The sequence below is a fragment of the Antechinus flavipes genome, chromosome 3 (assembly GCF_016432865.1).
Source record: "Antechinus flavipes isolate AdamAnt ecotype Samford, QLD, Australia chromosome 3, AdamAnt_v2, whole genome shotgun sequence".
Lineage (NCBI taxonomy): Eukaryota > Metazoa > Chordata > Mammalia > Dasyuromorphia > Dasyuridae > Antechinus > Antechinus flavipes.
In genome coordinates this window covers 291,051,672-291,073,922 of record NC_067400.1, presented here as the reverse complement: position 1 = coordinate 291,073,922, position 22,251 = coordinate 291,051,672, and the positions used below count along the sequence as shown (strand labels likewise).

Sequence of the window (22,251 nt, the reverse complement as noted above, 5' to 3'; positions counted from 1 at the left end):
TAATCCAATAACACCAATTCAACTCTTTTCTTTGATTTCTTTGACTACACAAATAAGAATCAATTCCAAGTAATTGATTCCAGTTAAATTTTCCTCTGGATTTTATTAAACATGGGTTTTCTTTAAGACCTTTGAAATATGGCTATCATGCTACAATCCCACAGTTTCCATTTTCTACCCTCTCCCCCAAAATGTGACAACTAATTTTTAATAAGCTAAAATTGTACCTTATACATCTGGCTTGAGATTCATTGTCATCTGCTCTAGAGGCTAAAAATTCAGCCTTCATTGAAGTTTTCATATGGTACTTAGAAGAGCTTTCCTGTAGATATCAAAGCTCTCCTGCTTGTTAGTGCTTATTTCTTCATTTTCATTCCATTCTCTGCATTTTAGAAAAAAATGCCTCATCGATTCTTCCTTTTTGCTGCCCTATCCTTATTCCCTCTTGGACTCCCTTTCCGCTAGTTGAAAAAGAAAAAAGAAAAATCAAGTCCTTGTAAGAAATATGCACAGCCATACAAAACACATTACCAAACTGGTTGTATTTGAAAATATATACCTCATTCTGTATCTTAAGTCCATTAATTCTCATAAAGAGGTGGGTAGCATGTTTTAGCATTAGTCTTCTAGGGTTATGTTTAAAAGGTTCAAGAGACAATTTCTGTGTAATTAATAATTTTATTAATAATGCTAGCATTTTAATAAAAGAAGTCAGTGACATTCTTGAATGCCGAAGACAATCATGGCAATGGACTCAAGGCTTTATAAGCCTTTATAATGTCCTTGGAAAAGTAGATGTTCCAGAGTGTGGCAATCAACTTTGGTCAACAAATAGTGAGAGAGAATAAATATTACAATGAGGTGCTGAATCTATTCTAATGTACTTAAAGTCATTTACTTCCAAATTACCCCCAACCTAGCGCAAACTAATCAAAGAATTTATCCCAACCAACCTGAGTAGAGCATAGAGAACTTCCTCACCTTAGATTAAATTCTTTGTAAAGTTGAATGGAATCTGACCCATGATTGAGGAGAAAATTATTTAATGAGCTTCAGAGAATGAACTTTGAAATGAGGACATTAGAAAAAGGGGAACTCTGGATCCCCTCAAATCATTGGTTATTGATAATCATTTCTCTCAGGTTATAGTTACTACCTGTTATTCTTGTGGAACTTGCCCAGTATGAAACAAAACAAGAATTTAACCTATGATTATATTTGATGTAAGGTTCCTAATTATTTGGGACAAAAGTCCTCCAAACTCCAAGAGTCTGATTTACTATATCTTTAAATATGAATTGCATTATATGTTATGTCATAATGATAGAGGAAGGCTACTTGATTAGTATCTTAAGTCTCAAATTTGGTAGCAAACAAGCAACATTAAGAGGCCTTCAATTCTTAGTAGACAAATGGAGCTTGTGAAATAGATGTATTCATTGGCTGCAAAAAGATCATTAAGTAAACAAGAATGTCAGTTGAAATTTATAAGCCATTTGCAATCAGTAAAAACCATAGAAGTTGACTGATTGTTCATTTTAATTTGTGGATCTTGAAAGGCAGAAAAGAAAAATGTCTTATAGACCTTCCCTGATCTGTAGGCAGAGAGAAACTCAATGAATTATATGAGGCATATTGTCCTTGTTTAGCATGATGAGTGTCAGTAAAGAGCTTAGGCAGACAGATTAAAACAACAAAGAAAATCGTCTCTGCCATCTGCTATCTAGAGGAGTTTTTCTTCCTGTTGCAGCACCTACTTTATTCCCGGAAAGAAGTTAAAATTTTTTTTGCATGGAAAAGAAAATTGAGCGGGAAATATTTTACTTTAGGCTAATTTATACTGCCTTGGCAGTATACTCTAGACCAAAATTTAATTTTTAATAACAGTTTTTTTGTTTTGTTTTGTTTTGGTTTTTTGCTGTAAAGGCACAGAAGATTTCAAGATTTAGTTCTGGCTTAAGTACTTAACCTCCAAGTTCCTTTGTTTTTTTAGCTCAAACAAATATGTTCTCTTTTTCTTGGAAAACTTCTTTGGGTATTTTGATATTTGTCTTGATAGAAGGTGACCTTCAAACTTTAACAGGTAATGTCATTTTTTTCTGTGATTATAAGAGAATTTTTAAAGAATACTTTCATCTAAGTAACTGATAATTGAAAAAAATAGAATAAATGATAAGCATATAGAGCAAATGTATTTATCCTTGGTATTTGTTCTGTTTCAACTATCTTGAATCTCAATAAAGACCTTTCCTTTTGCTTTAGTAATTCCTTAGTCATAGCAAATTCACATATTTTTACTTCACTTTTGTATTATTTTTGCTGATGATTCAGGCCTGATAGTTCAGATGTTGATAATTTTCAAACTGGAAAGGAATGCTCAGGCTAATGGGGGAAAAACCTTTAGAGAGATCTTTTCATTATTTTGTAATATATCAAAATAAGATTGCTTTCTAGCATCTATTATTAATTCAGAACAGATGAAAGTCAGGTAGTATAGGCGTGTTTAGTTATAAATGTAGAACAAATGGGGAAGACATATTTTGATTTTTCTATTTTAAAGCTCCATTAGTATCTGAGTGTCACTTAAAAAAGGAACTCATGGAAGTTCTGCTCTTTTCCAGTGATCATTAAGTTCCATGTAGTTATCAATCTTTCTGAAGCCCAAAACAGTGTAGTATAAAATAATTGAGCAACACATTGGGCAATAACTTTGATCTCCTATTAATACATTGAATAATGAATGTTAAAAAACAAACAAACCCAAAAGCAAAATGCTTTCTCTTTTCTCTCATTTTGATATTTGATGTGTATTTCATCTTAGTAACTCTTAACAATCCTCAGAATAAGTTCACCAAAGAGTGAAAATACTAAGTGGAAAAATGATCAAATATTTATCTCTTCAATTTCCCCCTTTTGTATATGTTATCTTATACTTGGATCATTTTTAAATATATATATGTATATATATGTTTATGTATATATATATGTATGTATATTTATATAGTATGTAACCAACAGTATTTTTTAAAAAATTTTTATTTAATAATTACTTTATATTGACAGAATCCATGCCAGGGTAATTTTTTTTTTTTTTACAACATTATCCTTTGCACTCGTTTCTGTTCCAATTTTTTTCCCCTCCCTCCCTCCACCCCCTCCCCTAGATGGCAAGCAGTCCTTTATATGTTTAACCAACAGTATTTAAACTATATATATATATATAGTTTAAATACTGTTGGTTACATACTATTGTTTGATCTTTCATTTGGGGTAATCTTTCATCTTTCATCCAAAAGATTTGCCTATGGTTTTATTTCATAGCACAAACCTATTTGCCTTCAGAGAAGATCCAGGAATCGAAGGTTTCAATTTCACGATTCTGGATGAGTTTACAGCCCTCAGTTCCTCTGTATGCAGAAGAGAAGCCTCTTGACCACAGAAAAAATAAACAGCAACTATTATTCCGCCAGAAGCGAGCTACTTTATTTCCTAATGGGGTTAAAATTTGCCCAGATGAAACTGTGGCACAGATTGTGGCAAACCACTTGAAATATTTTAAAGTCCGAGGTAAGTATTCACACTCTCCAGCTCCTAATATACACACCCTACAGACTCTGTGTTAAAGATTAGAAGAGCTTTCTTATGTTTCTTGGGGGGTTTTCTTGGTAAAAATACTGGAGTAATTTACCATTTTCCTCCTCCAGCACATTTTATAGATGTGGAATTGAGGCAAACAAAATAGTAAGTATTTGAAGCCATATTTGAACTCAGGAAGAGGAGTCTTCCTGACTCCAGGCTTGGCTATCTATGTGCCATATAGCTGTATTCTATCTACTGAGATAGCCACTTAGCTACATGAAATTAAATGCAACAAAACCTCATTGGCAGTCAGAATTTGACAAATTTGTTAGGGTTAGGTTAAATTTGATTCTTGTTTTTTGTATGAAGAAAAGACTTACTGAGAAAATTAACATCACCAGCCAGGTTTTAGAGAAAATGTTTAAACTACTTAAGAGTTCAAACTATTTTCAATCACTATAAAGACACCTATTTATAGAAACATGTAGTATTTTTAACTCAAATATTAGATATGGGGTTTGAAGAATTTCTTCCAATCCTACTATTTATCGACTGCCAATAATATTATAATGTAAATGAAAACAACAATGAAAGACAAAATCTAATTAAATGAAATGACTATTTGTGATCATGGAGAAGTGATAAGTATATTTTTCAGGAGAGACTGGAGACTTCATTTGTGAAATATGAGATATATTGTTTGACACTTTGAATGTGTTTGTGGCTTTTGTTAAGATGTTTTTCCTCTATTAAACCTCTATTAAAAGGGTTTGGTGAGGGAGATGATGGAAAACAATGTATAAAAATATTTATTGTTTAATAATTTCAGTCCTATCTGACTCTTCCTGACTCCATTTGGAGTTTTCTTCGCAAAAATATTAGAGTGATTTGCCATTTTCTTCTCCAGCCCATTTTGCAGATGATCAAACTGAGGCAAATAGGGTTAAGTGACTAGCTTAGTGATCAAGACTTTATTTGAACCAAGGAAGATGAATGTTTCTAACTCCAGGCTCAGTACTTTATCCACCTCCTAATATATATGCTGCACAAGAAAAATACATACACACACACACACAGATATATATGTGTGTTTTTCTATATATGTACATATGTGTATATCTGTATGTATATGTGTATGTGTGTGTGTGTGTATGCAACAATAAATAAACATTTAAAAAAATAACTAAATGTGACCTTGGACTCAGTCATTTTACCTCTTTTTGGCCAGATGCTAGTTATTTTATATAATATATTCTCTAAAGATATTTGTTAAGTAGAACTTCATTATTAGGGCTTCTATCAAGACAAGATGCTTTTTCTATTGATATTTTCTTTAGATCCATTTCCACTTTGTAAATTTTAGTTATTGTATGAACCTAAAAGAAGTAACACTTTATTTTTTTAAAGTAGTCTATAATTTCAGACTAGCATATTTTAATATTATATGAGTACCTGGGGAAAGTGTGAGGTCTATAATTCTAGATAGGGAATTTTGGTCTTTTGGTCATCTAGTCCTACTTAAGAATATATAAATGAATTTCTGAGTGTTCTTTGAAGAAAAATTAATATATTGTACACTAAGCTTATCACCTAGAGTTTGTCAGTAAAGAGCTCTACATTAAAAGATAAGATTTGGTTGTATTGTAAATAAAGCTGGACTGGGGTCATAGAAAGTACTGATAAAGCCAGGTCTCTATTAAGCTTTATTCTGGACTTTTTTTAAATTAAAGCATTTTATTTTCAAAATATATTCATGGATAATTTTCAACATTGACCCTTGCAAAACCCTGTGTTCCAATTTTTCCTTCCCTTCCTCCTATCCCCTCCTCTAGATGGCAGGTAATCCAGTATATGTTAAACATGGTAAAAATATATATTAAATCCAATATATGTATACATATTATATAATTATCTTGCTGCACAAGAAAAATCAGATCAAAAGGGAAAAAATGAAAATGAAAATAAAATGCAAGCAAACAACAACAAAAAGAGTAAAAATGCCATGTTGTGATCCACCCTCAGTTCCCACAGTCCTCTCTCTGAGTGTTGATGGCTCTCCTCATCAAAGATCATTGTAATTGGCCTGAATCATCTCATTTAGACTTTTTTTTTAACTATTAAAATTGCATTTTATATTACTATTAAATTACTTGTATAACACAATTTTATATTAAAATATATTTTTCATGGTAGATAGTTAGGGAATTACAAGGGATGTCAGTAATAAGTTAGGCCAACTTTCACACAATAAAAAGATCCTTACTCTAATGTAATGGCATCTGAGTATCACAATAGGTATATTACTAGCCCTGAAGTCAGGAAGACCAAAGTTCAAATACAGCCTCAGACAATGTATGACTCCGGTCGAGTCACAACCTCTGGCTGCCTTAGTTTCTTCAATTGTAAAATGAGAATTGTAACATCTATCACCTCACCAATTGGGCATAAGGATCAGATTTGAAAAATGCTTAGTGCATAGTGCCTGGTACATAGTAGGTGTTAATTAATTACAAAACATTAATAACATTAGTAAATGTTGGTTCCCTTTTCTATAATATATAATTAAAGTAGTTATCTAGCCTCTTCTTGAAGGCATCCAAAGTGTGGGTAAAGTTACATGGGGAAGTCAAGGAAGCCCATTCTACTTTTGTTTATAAGGAATTTAACCTTATATCTAACCTAAATCAACCTCATCCAATTTCTAATCATTGTTCCTGTGCTTTAGGATGTTAATTTTGTAACCACGTTATTGCCTTTGCAAAAGAGTTTAAAAATTTCTTTTAAATCTTCTTTTAGTGTAATTATTTTGGAATCTGAGTAAAATGAATGTTACTTTATCCCAGGAACCAGATATTTGGAAACTGGCAAAGTTCCAGTGGCCAAAACACCTGACAAACTGTTCTCCTTATATAGCTGTTGATTTTCAAGCATATTGACAGAAAGATGAGAAATCTTCACCAAGTGTGTAGTTGTAAACTGGATGAGGGAGATAAGCAGTCCCAATTTGAGGTCATTATGTTTCCAAGGAAATCTAACTTCTTTAATAGGTATCTGATTCAGTCAAAAAGTTTTGAAAGAAGGAAACAAGCATTTATTAAGCTCCCACTAAGTAGTTAGGCACTGTGTTGATTGCTTTAAAAATATTTAATCTTCACAACAACCCTGGGAGGTACTATTGTTATCCCCATTTTATAGTTGAGAAAACTGTCAATATTGGTAGCTATAGTTGTGATTTGCCTATGTTCACAAAATTAGTGAAGTACTATTTTGTTTTTATTATGATTATTATTAATAATTATAATATTTATTAACATTAAGTATAATATATTGATATTAATTATTAATATTACTTAATAATGCTCATTAATAATTATTAACAATCAAACTGACTTTTATATACCATTTGCTATGTGCCAGGCACTGTACTAAGTGCTTTATAATTATTATCTCATTGATCTTCAGATCAACCCTTGGTGGCAGGTGTCATTATTTATTTCTATTTTATAGTTGAGAAAACTGAGACAGAGATTAAATGATTTCCTATGGCCACATAACATCATCTAGAGTTGTTTGTCAGTAAAGAGCTCTACATTAAAAGATGAGATTTGGTTGTATTGTGAATAAAGCTGGCCTGAGGTCTCTATTAAGCTTTATTCTAGACTTTTTAAAAAACCATCAAAATTACTTAAAAAGGTCTGTTTTATTATTATTTTTTCTTTCATACATACTTGTTATGCAGAATACTTGTTTGTTATAGGTAGGTTTTTGAAAATTATCCTGCTCTAGAGGTATGTTAACATAAGAGTTTGCAAGATGACTAAATAGTTAAGGAGTTTATATATGTTTAACAGTAATGGTGATTAGTGTTCTGATTTTTATTATTTATTACATTTGTAATGTGGACTTCAGTTTCCATTAAAAACTACAATTTTGTTTTTTACTACAAATAATCCTGCTTTGTGAAAGTGCAGGCTTAACTTCAGCTGATAATAGGTTACTGTAAAATTATAGTAGAAAAAGAAAAATTTAGACACTCATGTTCTTAAATAGATCTTACATGACATTGGACTTCTGGTTACTGGACATGATACATAATCTAAGCTGCAAATGAGATTAAATCTGGATTAAATCCCAGCTTTTCCTACTTCAGCAAATGACTAGGAGGTGTTCCTATCCCCCATTGATTTCCAGCACTAGTCTATTTATGTTAGCCTTACCATTCCTAAAAGATGTTTTTAAAAAAATAATTGTATCATTTTTGTAAGAAGAAATCACCCCAGGAAAATAAAGTTTCATGCAGATTGCTTTACAAACATAAATATATAATTCATAAGAATGAAATATATGGTCAACCTGCCATCTGGGGAAGGGGATGGGGGGAAGGAGGGGAAAAATTGGAACAAAAGGTTTGGCAGTTGTCAATGCTGTAAAATTACCCATGCATATAATGTGTAAATAAAAAGCTGTAATTAAAAAAAAAGAATGGAATATAGATTAATTTTGTAGGATTCTGTAAAATGGTCCATTCTAGTGAATTAGGTGATATTTGCCCTAAATGGCTCTTTGCAGTACACGTATCCTTTAGTTATGATCAATACTTTTTCTGTCTATCTCTTATGTATCCAATGTCATTGTACTGATCTCGAGCATCTGGGGCCCTCTCCTGCTGTTCCACTACATCTCCCTTTCTTGTTTTCTAAATCTTCCTTTCTACCTCCTCACCCTGGAAAAAATTACAGAAATGTTCCATTCCTTAGCAATCACTCAGCTATCTTATGAAAAGTCAGGATAATGTGATACAACAACAGCAATAGCTAGTATTGTAGTGCTTTGAAATTTGTGATGGTTTTTATCAATATCTCATTTCATCATCACTGCAACTCTGGGAGGTAGAAGCTATTCTCAGGTTACAAATGAAAACACTGTAGCAGATACAGATTAATTGATTTGCTTAGTGTTAAACGACTTATTCAGTTGTTTTCTTCATGAACCCATTTGGAGTTTTCTTGGCAAAGATATTGGAGTGGTTTCCTGTTTCCTTCTCTAGTTCATTTTATAGATGAGGAAATTGAGGTAAATAGTTTGGTTTTGTTTTTGGAGATAAAAAACAGAAAGATGAGCTTTGAACTATTCTATAACAACACTTGCCTTTTCTCCTAATTGAGCCTGCTGGATTCTGACCTTTCCTTTACTAATCATGTGAAATGGAAACATAAAAAATAAATATTTGCATCAGCTCTTTGTCTACTTTCCCATGATAATTATGATTATGTGTACATATGTCTGTGTGTATACACATTCATACTGCATGCATAGTTGTGTAGAACAAAAAAAATAGGTTCCAGGATGAATTTTGATGGCTAACTGTTGGTATATGTAATCTCAATCAGATGGCTTTCATTATTTTTCCAAATGATCCCTTAAGACTCTGATTTGTATTCCCTGCATTCTTCGAAAATGGCCTCATTACACCCCCTAGCAAGCTGTAAAACTCAGGGATTGCACTATATTATATCAAGACCACCTCTAAAATTAACATTTTATGATTTTACATGGTTCTTCAAATTCTGTTCAATATATTTTTGATATTTCTCACAATCTACTGAGGTTTGAGTACTAGTTATGGAATGCCAAGAGTATACAGAAACACACCATGTAGATCAGACAGAAGATTGTACTTTATCTTTTTTTAGAATTTAACCTTGTAAAAACCTAGCAAGTTTAAATAAAATAAAATACTTTTGATTTATATACAGGAATGCTTTTCCTTATAAAATCCAAATGCTACTTTTTATATATTAAAAGAAGAGTAATTCTGCCGTACTCCATCTTGATTTTTTCTTTCTATTGGGCTTCTAGCAGTGTGTATTAAGTCTTTTAGATGATATAAAATAATTTTAATCTTTTGAATAGGTTTCTTTAATCATGAGGTATAAGTTACAAATTTGGGGAGGGGCTTCTGCAATATAATTGTGAGAAAATGGTATAAGTAGAAGAAATAATATTTTAACACTTTTCCATCAAAAAAAATTTAAAAGCATGGCTATCTTCCAGTAAACATTGCTGCTCACTAGGTAAAGTTAACTCATGCTAATAGGTGAAGTTAAGCAACAGCTTAATTTAACTTAGCACCCTGCCGAGCCGAGCCCTGTGAAAAATAAATTTTTTATTAAGATGGTTTCAGTACATTGGGAAAGTACAGCATTTTAAAGACTTGTACTACCATTAAAATATAGATAAAGACATTAATTTTTGAGAAATGAAAGAAAAATTCTGCTCATTAGGGCACAGGTCAATTTAGAAGAATTGTACATGTTTAACCTACATTGAATTGCTTGCTGTCTTGGGAGGGAGGAAGAGAAAATTTGCAACACAAAATCTTACAGAAGTGAATGTTGAAAACTATCTGTAGATGTTTATGGGAAAATAAAATACTATCGAGAATAATAATGAAAAAAAGATCCAGTCAATACATTTTTGGATGGAGGAGAATGATCTAGAGTACAAGCTTAATACAAATACCTAAACTAAAAGGTCTTTAGCAAATAAAATGAAGATCATTCAGCCAGGCAACAAACTATCAAGCATGTATTCAGTACTTAGGATGTGCTGAGGTTTGAGGATACACTGTTCTCAAAATGAGGGGTGGGGTTGGAGTGGGGGCCAGGGAGGATGTGGAGATAAAATAAAAACATCAAAGTTTATACAAAGTATATATCATATATATATATATATATATAAAGGCAATCTGAGAAGGTAGAGGCCATAGATGGATAATTCTATTTCTTATTAATGAAATTTTAGGAATGGTCTCTCAAGGTAAAAGCAAGGCAATCTCATGATCCCTCAAAGAAAACTATTATCCTTCAGCTTGTCATCATATTAACTTTGGCCATTTTCCAGTGTGTCAGGAAGCTGTCTGGGAAGTCTTCAAGACCTTTTGGGACCGTCTGCCCCGTCATGAGGAGTATCGACACTGGATGAATCTCTGTGAGGACGGAACTATAAGTATATTTGAAATGGGTACAAACTTTAGTCAGTCTGAAGAACACCAGAGCCTAATTGTAAAGGTAGGTCTGGAGGAAAAGAGGAAATTTCTGAACAAATTTGGAAGCATTTAAATACAGCCAGAATTCTTGTAATTTTGCTTTTTTTATTCATTGATTCTAAAAGCTCATTGTGCATTTAGCTAGGTAGCTAGGTGGCTCAGTGGATAGAACACTTGGCCTGGTGTCAGGAAGACCTGAGTAAAATCCAACCTCAAATACTTAATAGCTGTGTGATCTTGGGCAGTAACTTAACCCTGTTTGGAGAACCCTGTTCTCCACTAGAGAAGGAAATGACAAATTACTCAAATATCCTTGATGAAAAAACCTTATGGATAATATTGTTGTCCATGAGGTCATGAAGAATTGGACAGGACTAAATAATAGCAGCAGAATTTAACTAGCTTTATTGGGAAGGAAGGGATAAGCATTTATATAACAACTACTGTGTTCCAGGAACTTTGTCAAGCAATTTTCAAGAAAACTTACAGTGTTCTTATTTGATCTTCATAGCAACCATTATTATCCCTACTTCATAGATGAGGAAACTGAGGCAGAATTGAAGTGACTTGCCCAGAGTCACACAGCTAGGAAGTATCAAAGGCTGGATTTGAAATCAGATCTTCTTGACTCTAGCCTCAGTACTGAGCCACTCAGCTGTTCCTAAGTCATTCTTGCTTCATCAAAGGTTTTACCAAATGACTAAATTTGACTCTATAGTAACAGTTAAGACTTGTGAAATTTAAAAAGTCCATATAGACTTTTGTCTATATATAGAGACAGGCAGATCGGGATGTGAAGTCCTAAACAAGTTATTTAACTTCTTACCACTCTTAGCAACTTTAAAAGATTATTTTCAAGATTATTATCAGCACTAGTAAGTGCTGATCTGCATTGTCACAGGGAGTTTCTACACTGGGAATTCCTCATATCTACAAAATCACTGGCCTGTTTTGTTTGCTTGCTTGTGAATTTATTTATTTTTATTAAATTATAGGAACAGTTTATTTTATTTCAAATTAGGAGTTGATTAATGAATATATTAATTGTTCTTTGCTGCATGATGAGGTCAGAGTAGCAATTCCTAATTTGAGATAAACATATGACAAATTCACAATGGCCATTCTCTGTGCCAAAAAAGACTTTCATTTACAAGAGGTTACAGATAAAATGAGGAGTTAAAATAGGCACCAGGAGTGGGAGATATTAAATAGCATTGGGAGAACAATGCACCTGGCAGAGCAGGTCCCAAACCTGTCTAAAGATGTGCTACAATATCTCAAAGTTTGTCTAAAGATATCTAGAGATTGGAGAGATAGACAATAGAGGCTAATAAAAAGTTCCATCCTTACATCACTCTATACAGACAGGGTAGTTTAGGACTTGGTTATACCTGATAATAGCCAAATGGACTTTTTCCTAATAAGAGAAGACAAGAAGCTTAAAGTCTTCATCACTGCATATATCAGCTCCTATAACATAGAGGAAACTCACTAAATAGGGCTCAGTTTGGCACATGTACCATTTCTGGATTACCCCTATGAATAATAGGGCCTGATTTCAGTGTGTCCCTGAAAAAGAGAGGAACCCTCAACTCCTATGCAAAACTCAGGGTGACAATATAGGGACAAAATTGATAGCATAAATTGGTAGTGGATCCAATCAACAGGGCTTCATGTCATTCTATAAAAGCATTTATATTTCATGGAAATAGGAATAGAGGAGATAAACGGCAGTAGATACTCAGGCTTGGGAGTGAATTATCCAGAAATAAGGTAAGGTCAAGGAGAGATTAGGTTCAGATGTAGAGAAAAGGTCATTATTGAAATGGTCAAGATTAAATAGAAAGGGAAATAAGATCGGAATAGAGTTGATAAATTAGAAGAGTAGGAGGGAATGTTTAGTGTGAGTAGACCTCCCTCTAAAAATATTTTTTTCAGATTGCTACTTCTTCCTCAATATTCAGTTCTATAAATATGTGTCAAATATTTACTACATAAAAGCTACTGTGTTAGTAAGACTTCTGGGGTTTTCTCTCCCTAAATAGAGCTTCTTTTCTCAGGACCATATGCTCCTTTTACATATATGTCAATAGTCTTGTAAACACAGAAGGTTTTTCTAGCTTTGGCAGCAGTGTATCTTAGATTGTACTGAACATTTCACACTAAGAGATCATTGAAAACAGAAGTACAAATTTATGAAGAATGCATAAGGAAAACATTGATTTCACTGGAGAAATCTTAGCTCAAAAATAAATAAAATATACAAGTAACAAATCATTGGTAACATGGGAATTAGCTTAGTCAGATTATCACAACTATTTCTCATGAGACATTAATTTTCATATACCAAGTAATGGTATAATTTTCATATACCAAAAAGCACTATATAAATATGAACTTTTATTACCATCATCTCATTGTTAATCTTTTTATAATTAGGTTCAAATAGAAAGTCTGTGGACAAGCTGCAAACCTATTATTATTTTATATTTAACACTCTGCTTGACTCTTGAATAGGTGAATAGAATGTTTTTGTGGTTGATTAAGAGTGTTACTAGCACATAAATAAGTGCCCACACTCTTTCATCCTCTATGTTAAGTTAACAATCATGACAATGTCAAGTAGGGCCAGTCTATAACCTTATGTTATCACTATCTATCTATTTCTTTGCCTCACAGGGTCCCACTAACTGGATGCTAATCTAATCATTAGTACCAACAGGGCCCATTTAGCTGGAGTTTCAGGATTCCTGCTGGAGTTTAATAAGTACTATTTTGACATGTGATGTCTCTACTCTAAGTGGCTTTTTACTACTTTGTTATTTCTTTTTCATCTCCCTTAATTTCTTTCCCGCCCCTCCTCCCCCAATAGCATGGATAGTGAGTTAGACTTTGATGGAGTTTTATTTGATAGATTTTTAATTTCATTTTTCTCATTTTGGGGGAGAATGCAATTCAAATAGAAATGGTTCTGGCTCAAGTTGCTACGCTATAAGATCATTTTATGTTGAATGCTCTATGGACTATTGCACACATGGATAACAGATGATTTTTATTTTGTTGAAGAATTAAAGTTTTAGGATTAAAAACTCATCCTGCTATGGCATGCTGTAAGCATCCTTGGAACAATTCTACTGTCAGATAGGAATATCCTCGTCCAATGTGATTTTGATTTCCTTTACTAGATTACTATATTTTGAAAGCTTTTTGTTCTATGTAGATTGGAGATCATGAATATAAGATATGGTGATATCAATTAAAAGCATCCCTTTCAAGTATTTGAGAATTAATCTTATGTTTAGATATTTGTGGGTAATGGTTTCCTCTGTGATAACGGCCTGGTTAGAGAACAGTTTATTGGTTGAGTTCTTCAGGATATTTTGAGCTCTATATTTATAGTGTAGTGATATGTAATCTTTGAGAATAAGATTCTAGCCACCAAGTGGCTAGGCATAGAGAGGATGTCAAATTTTAACAACCTACAGTGATATGTTACACTGTTTTTATTGATAAGCTTTCTATTGATAAAACATTGATCTGTAAGTCTGAACTGCTAAAGCAAAATGTTTTTGTTATTATTTTTATGATGATGATGCCATAATTCAATACTAATTATATTTTTGGCATTCAGTTATAAGCATGAAGTATATCATGCAATTACATATCTCTAATAGTGAAAGTCTTAAGTAAATGAATGTTAATATAATTAGTTGCTTTCTTTATGTGACAACCGAGTAACTATCTTCCTCTGTATTTGATCATATTTTAATGGATCTGTAGCATCATGGGGGTTAGTATTTATTCCAGTGATACAGATCCCAAACTGTTTTTACCCTTTCATTTTTGAAACTCTTTAAAAATACTCTCAAGGGAATCCATTCAGTAAGCTAGGATTACTCTCTTTAGTTCTTATGGTCACGGCTCTCCATTGGGAATATTCTTCACTCTAAGTGACAGAATTCTGGGCTTGGGGTCAAGAAGACTTGAATTCAAAACTGGCCTCAGACTGAGCCATGTGATATAGTTGAAAATCCAGCAAAGGGAAATGAAAAGGAGTAATCAAATAGGCTAAAAACCAGGATAGAGCAGAATCCCAAAAACCTAGAGAGGAAAGCCTATCTCTGTGAAGAGGATGCTCATCAGTGTCAAAGGCAGAAGCAAGGTTAATTAATAAGGATGAAGAGTGAGAAAAGGCCATAAAATTTGATAGTTCAGAGATCACAGTTAACTTTCAAGAGAATAGTTTCACTTGAATGATGAGGTGTGGAAGCCCTAATGCAGAGAGTTAAGAAGTGAGAGGAGAGGAAATAATAGAGGCCCTAATTACAGACATCTTTCTCATGGAGTTTAGCCATTAAAAGGAGAGAAATAGGAGGACGGCTAGCAAGGAATGGTTGGATCAAATCACTTTGTTTTTTAAAAATGGAGATGACATGAGTATTTGTAGACTCAGAGAAGCAAACAGTAGATTGAGAGTGATTGAAGATTAGTAAGAGAATGATAAAGAGGGAGGAGCCAATCGGTTAGAGAAAATGGGATGGTATAGCATCACTTGGGCATTTAAGGGGATTTGCCTTAACAAGAACAACTACATCTTTATTTGAAATGGGATCAGAGGAGAAGATAGAAGGGGAAGCATGGCACCTGAATTATATGAAATGAGAAGGTCAGAGGAGGAGGTAGTCAAGTGAAAAGTTTCCCTTTTTTTTTTTCCCAATGAAATATGAGGCAAGGTTCTCAGCTAAGGTGAGGGAAGAGAGCCATAGAAGGTTTGGGGGGAGGGATGAAAAGGTTTTGAAAAACTGATGGTGAGTGCAATAATGAGTACATTAAGAAGGTCTGAAAGAATTATCTCGCCACAATGAGAGTCTGGTTGAGGTTATATAATATAATTTTGTAATGGTTCCAGTCAGCACCTTTCTCAGCATGGTTTCATGATTTTCTCTCATTTCATTCAGCAAAATATGAATTGAAGTGAATATAGCAAATGGCTAGAATGATATAAGGATGACACTCAGGAAGGCATGATGAGAGGGAGTATAGTGAGGAGCTCAGGTTCACCAAGAAGTTAAGGCAGAGAAGGGAGGAAGACTGTAACACAGATGATGAATCAAGGGAAAAAAAAAAGCTAAGGAATGGAGGAATTAGAGATCAGTAACAGTGAGGATGAAAAACAGAATTATAGAGTTCATAAAGAAGAGGGGAGAATAGAATAATAAAAAGATTATAATCAGATAATGGAATTTCAGACTTAATGAAAATGAAACACTGTTAGATGAATGCAAAATCAAGAGGAAATGTGGATATTAAACTGAGTTGTTTAGGTGTCTGCCAGAGTGTGTATGTGGAAGTCTCCTAGTGTGAGGGCAACAAATTGGGAAGAACAAAAAATTGTTGAATCAGGCATTGCACTCATTGAACAAGGAAGGAGAACATCTTGGGTATTTAATCACTTTAGTATTCTTACTAAAATATTATGAAGAATAGTGTCTAATTATTATGACTAATATTTTAGTGAGATCAAAATGTTTTTCTTTTAATAATCAATAAGAATATTTATTTCATTTTTATCCCATTCTTTGAAGATGTCTTTTTAAAAAAGATGTCTGTTTTTGTTTCTGTCTTATAATGGTATGTGATATAGTACAGTAGTATTATGTAAAGAACCTAAGCTTTAAGGAGATAAAGCATTTTATTTAGAAACAGGAAGACCTGAGATTAAGTTCTATTTCATATATTTACTAGTTGTATGATTCGGGGCAAATTATTGGACATCTCTTATTCATGTATAAGATGGGGGTAATAATGGCACCTACTTTATAGGATTATTGTGAGGATAAAAATAACATATGTAAAGCATTTTCTCAACTTTAAACTATTATGTAATTGCTATAATAATAATAGTAATAATAATACTTTTTGATTCCTAACTCTTACATTACATGTATTATATATATAATTTGTACATAAATATATAAGCTTTGGGAGTACACACTCAAACTTTTTTTTTAACTGATATTGCTGCACAATTATTGGAGATCATTACTTTATGTCAATAAAATGACAGATCTAAACTATGCTTATCTCCACTTAATTTTGTGTTTAATAAAAGGAGGGCAGACTGGCAATGATAAAATGAGTAGATTTAAGTTTTAAATGCTGAGGATCATTTTGCAGGCCATTTTGCAAATTAGTTTTGGTTATTTTTACAACAAAACAAAGAACATTTACATAATTTAAAGTGTATATACAAGTTTGGAAGATTAGGGTATCAAAAGTTTTCGTTTTATACATTAACTGTTCCACAAGCACCAAGTGCAGAAATGAAGATATTTTGGGTTTCATCAACATCTTTTACACTGTCAGCCTCATTAATTTTCAGTAAATATTTATTAATTAACTATTGTTGTTCCTTGGTGTGAAACACTGGAAAGTTCATATAATTAGAAGATTAGGTTCCAGAATATGTAAGCTATAATTTATATTTCTGTCTATCCTATACAGAATATTGATATAATAATAATACATTTAATTTTCTCTGGTCTCTTCTAGCTCAAATATTTTGAATTTAATTCTATGAAGTTTAGGTCTACAACTATTTGTTCTCTATCTTCACTTGTATATTTCATTGGCATTTCAAGTTCAACATATTCAAAGTAGAACTTGACCTTCCCCTGAAAACAGCTTTTCCAAACATCAGGTTCCTGATAAGAGTTCCTTAACTTTTCCCCCCTTTCTCTCCCTCCAATAAGGACTTAGTTGACATTGCCACTTCTACCATGTTAAGTAGTTCCTTTTCTTATATCCCTTTTCTCCATTTACACAGTTACTATTTAACTCACTCCTGTATTATTGTAATCACCTTCTAGTGGTCTGAATCTTGTTTGTCTTCTCTACAATCCAGATATTACATGCAGTGTCAAAATAATTTTCCTAAATCAATGTAGATCAAAAGCCATTGGTGGTTCCCTATTGTTTTTAGGATAAAGTAATCCCTCAATTTGCCATTTTAGAGCTTCCATGACCTGGATCCAATCTATCTTTCTAAGTTTACTTCATATCATTGCCCATCATGTATACTATATTCTGGTCAAAGTGAATTACTAATTGTTTCCTGAACCAGGAATGTACTTCATCCTTATCACTTCCTCCTAGAATCCCTATGAAATCTTCTTAGTTTTCAATGCTTTGTCTCTCTTCAAATGATCTTTTATTTATTTTTAGTTGTTCATTCATTTTAGTCTTGTCTGAATCTTTGTGACTCCATTTGAGGTTTTCTTGGCAAAGATACTGGAATGGTTTATTTACTTGGATGCATTGATTTATTTAGCTCTTTAGTATTTAGCTATTTCATAAAATGAAGGCATCTCAAGGTAGACATTTTATATTTCAGGAATAGATACGTTTATAGTGTAATCAATATTGTTAATTTCTGAGAGATATTTTTCTCTAAATATATTTATCCCTCATTATGGCTTCCAGAGTACTCATTTAAACATTCTACCTTATATACATCTACAAACATCGAGGTTCTTAACTTTTTTTGTATCATGAGCTTTTTTGTCAATATGGTGAAATCTAGAAATCATTTCCCAAAATAATATTCTTAAATGCATAAAATAAAATATATCATATTACAAAAGAAATCAATTATATTGCCTTATTATCAAAGCAATTTTTAAAAGTTCATGAACCCCTTGAAATCTATCTGTGGAACCTATGGGGTTCTCTAGACCCTAGGTTAAGGATCTATGCCTGTATGACAAAGATGACAAAATTTTAAGTCAGTCCTTATGCTATCAAGGCTGACCCTTATAAAGTATGCCTTTGTTTATAAGAAACAAGTTTACAAATCCATTTATAATGAACTGAAAGTGTTTAGTATATTACATTTGGTACATCTAACTGGGATAGGCTAAGAATACTCCAAGTGTCTCCTCCAGAAATTTGAAGTTAAAGTCTTTCTTCCATTAAATAATAGATTCCACCAGATTGTATCTCAATTGAATAAGAAGTAGATTACTTAGATTGCTTTCATTTCATTTTCTTGAACTTTTATTATATAGCTTTGACTCATATAGTAGGCACTTGATAGGTATTTGTTGAATTTACTTTAAACGTTTGGGATATAAGCAAAATAAGATATCATAACCTATAATCAAATATTATAAGAATGTAGTCTATGAAAACCTAATCAAACCAATTTGTCTAAATATCATCAACAACAATAATCCCTTTACATAAGGCTTTATGATTTACAAATCTCTTTGGTTATAACAACATTGTAAACTGTATAATAATAGTAATATTTATAGTACTGTAAGATTTATTAAGTATTTCCCTCATAACATTCTAAAATAGTTTGGGCATTTGTCTTCATTATTCTCACTTTACAATAGAAGAAACCGAGGCTAATCTAATTTAAGGGAAGAGAGGAGAGGAGAGGGGATGTTTCTGAAACAATCTTCTGAGAGAATTTTAAAAATAAAGAAAAACAGGCTGGATACAAATACAAAGTCATACAGCTAGCACATGTCCAAGCTGAGAGTCAGACCAAATATTCTCTTCACTATTTGATGCCATCTCTAAAACCAATAGTCAAACTAGTTTAAATGATTAAAATTAAGCAAATTTTTTAAAAAGTGAGTGCTTACAGTATCCTAAAAACTATTAAACATAAAGTGTGTAGGATGAATGCAGTAAAATAGACATATTTAAAGGCTATCGTGGACAAAATAACTATATGGTATCTAATGGAGGTTGTCTAGCTCTATAAGTTGTGATTCTACAAAGGTGAATCATCGAGAACAAGTTGTGCTACAGAAAGTTGACATCCCAATGCTAAGTGCATAAGAAAAAAAAAAAGGGAAATGGAGGTTGAAGATATTAATTCATTCTGTTGAATTAGGAGGTAGTTAGATAACTCAGTAAATAGAGTGCTGGATCTAGTCTTGAGCCAGAAAGACATGATATTAAATCTGGCTTCAGATAATAGCTGTGTGATTTTGGGCAAATCATTTAACCTGTTTGTTTTAATCCACTGGAGAAGGAAATTACAAAGTACTCCAGTATTTTTACCAAGAAAACTATGGACCCCATTGGTGTGCTGTATATAGTCCATGAAGTCATAAAGAAACTAATTGACTGATTTATTGAAAATTGCTTTCAAGGCACTATACTACGTAGTGAATGGGACAGGTTTGCAACCTAGTACAAGAGGGTTCACAAAGCAATGTGCACACAGAAATACTTTTTGGGAGATTTTATTTTTCCCTCAGAAGCAGATATAAAGTGAACAGAATTGGTTAGTCATTTAATTCCCCTCTTGACAAATGGCACATGTCTGGAGATCATCTTGTAAGGTGAGGATTTGGGTTTGGGTTAATGAAACAGTTTTATTAGTAGGAATGGGATATGCTAATGGCCTCAGTACAATGTCTAGCCATCTGTTCAATCAGTCAAGTCTGAATGGATAATGACATACATGTTGCATCATTAAGAAGAACTTGTCTCAGGCAATAGAATTGATTATTAATTAATACCCCTTAAGTATTTTCACAACTTATTTTTTCCCCCCATGTTTTCCCTAGAAACTGGCTTACACAAAGGAAACAGCAAATAGGTAAGTGTCTGCTTTTCTTTGAGTTCATTTTAGGTAGGAAAAAAGTGTAATGTCTCAGTATGAATTCTCAAGGTTAATTGTTGCCTTTTCACTTTCTTGCCAGGTCCTGCAGTGACTGGTCATGTAGGTAAGTGTCTTGATTTTTCCTTCATTTGCAGCCACCTCCCTTTTCAATTTTTAGCAGGCACTGATTTTGTTTACTGTCTGTCTTTAACAAGCCACAGACTTGGTTATTACCCTGGAGAAAATAAGTAAATGATTAGTTTTTGTGGCATAAAGTAGTACTTTTAGGTCCAAAAGCAGGGTGGTAAAACCAGGACTAAATTTTGAAGGTGTAGTCAACATCTCAGCAATAAATATTTATTAAGCAACTACTCTGTTCCATGACACTGTGCTTTCAGTTGTGGGTATAGAAATAAAAATTTAAAAGTCCCTATCTACTGGGAACTTGTACATGATTAAGTATATCCTGTATATAGATTTTTTTTCATTTTATTTTTCAATTAATAAGTATTTGTTTTTTTTTCTTTGATACCTACCCATTTAAAGAAAAACTAAACCTATATAACAAATTTATGCATAGTCAAGCAAAGCAAATTTCTACATTGTCCATGTCCAAAAATTTGTGCCTTATTCTATTTTAAGTCTATTGCTTTTCTGTTAGAAGATTATTAATATTATTTCATGATCTGTCCTCTGGAATCTTGGCTGATCATTGTATTGATCAGAGTTCTTAAGTCTCTCAAATATTGTTATTCTATAAATTGTTCTCCTGCTTTTGCTTACTTTACTTGCCATCAGCTCCTACAAATCTTTCCAGGTTTCTCTGAAACTGGTCATTCTGTTAATTTTTTATAGCAAACGCTATTGTATTACATTCATATACTGTCATTTGTTCAGCAACTACCCAATTAAAGGATATCTTTTCAGTTTCCAATTCTTTGCCCCTAGAAAAAAAGTTATGAATATTTTCGTGCCTATGTGTCCTTTTCTTCCTTGTCTGATCTCTTTGGGATATAGGCCCAGTAGTGGTTACACTCCCAATTTGCTTTTCAGAATGGCTAGACTAGCTTTGCCAACAGTGCATTAATGTACTTTTTTTTTTTTACAATCTTTTAAAAATTTGTATTTTCCTTATTTAGTTATCCTTGTTGATCTGGTGGGAATGAGACAGAATTTTAGTGTTGCTTTAATTTTTATTTATCTAATTATCAGTGATTTGGGGCATTTTTGGCTCCAATGTGGCTGTTAGTAGGTTGGATATCTTCCTTTAAGAACTTTCTGTTTATCACCTGGGAAACATAGAACACTAAATAGAAAACATATACTAATGATGGTTGGGTGGGTATAATCAGGATAGATTTCCTATAAGAACTTCAACTGAAAATTAAAGAAAGCTAGGGAGTCTCTGAAGTTAAATTGATGGAGTGCTTTCTAGCCTCCAACTGCTATTGAATAAAAAGTCATCAAAATACAAAGAGCTATAAGTCTATGTACTCTAGGCTTACTATGTGTCAAGCACTGTTCTAAAGGCTGAGTATAAAAATACTAAACCAAGATCAATGCTAGTTCTCAAAAACATTGTATTACAAAAAGGGGAGACAAAAGATATCACATAGTGGTTATTGGGGAAAGTTGTAAAATTATAGACATAGTGAGTGGGGATACTGGGGAGTAGATTGATATTCCCTTTCTAGAACCAATATTGGAATTAAACTGAAGTTGGAATTTGTCAAGACTTGGACTGGTCATCTATAGGGTCAAGATTTTAAAAGGAGGAAAGTGAGTGCAGTGTTTGGATCAGAGAAGGATTAAGACAGAGACAGACACCCACACACAGAGGAGAGAGAGAGAGAGAGAGAGAGAGAGAGAGAGAGAGAGAGAGTCAGTCACGTCTAATAAATTTTTTTGAGTGATTCCAGCTTGATTCCAGCTTGTTTGTTGGCAGATTGCAGGTCCAAGCTTCTAAATCTCCATATGGTCAGCTTTCCCCATAAGCCTA

The 22,251-nt window shown here is 32.8% G+C and overlaps 1 protein-coding gene across 1 annotated transcript in view; it reads left to right on the top strand.

The window, feature by feature from the left end:
* Window positions 1-3,275: 3,275 nt before the first annotated feature.
* Window positions 3,276-22,251, top strand: part of IMPG2 (interphotoreceptor matrix proteoglycan 2) — a gene marked incomplete at its 5' end in the record, with an annotated part of 81,024 nt that continues 62,048 nt past the window's right edge. Inside the window, 2 exon segments of the mRNA XM_051990600.1 lie at window positions 3,276-3,618; window positions 10,483-10,602. Of these exon segments, the coding sequence (XP_051846560.1) occupies window positions 3,276-3,618; window positions 10,483-10,602 (463 nt within the window).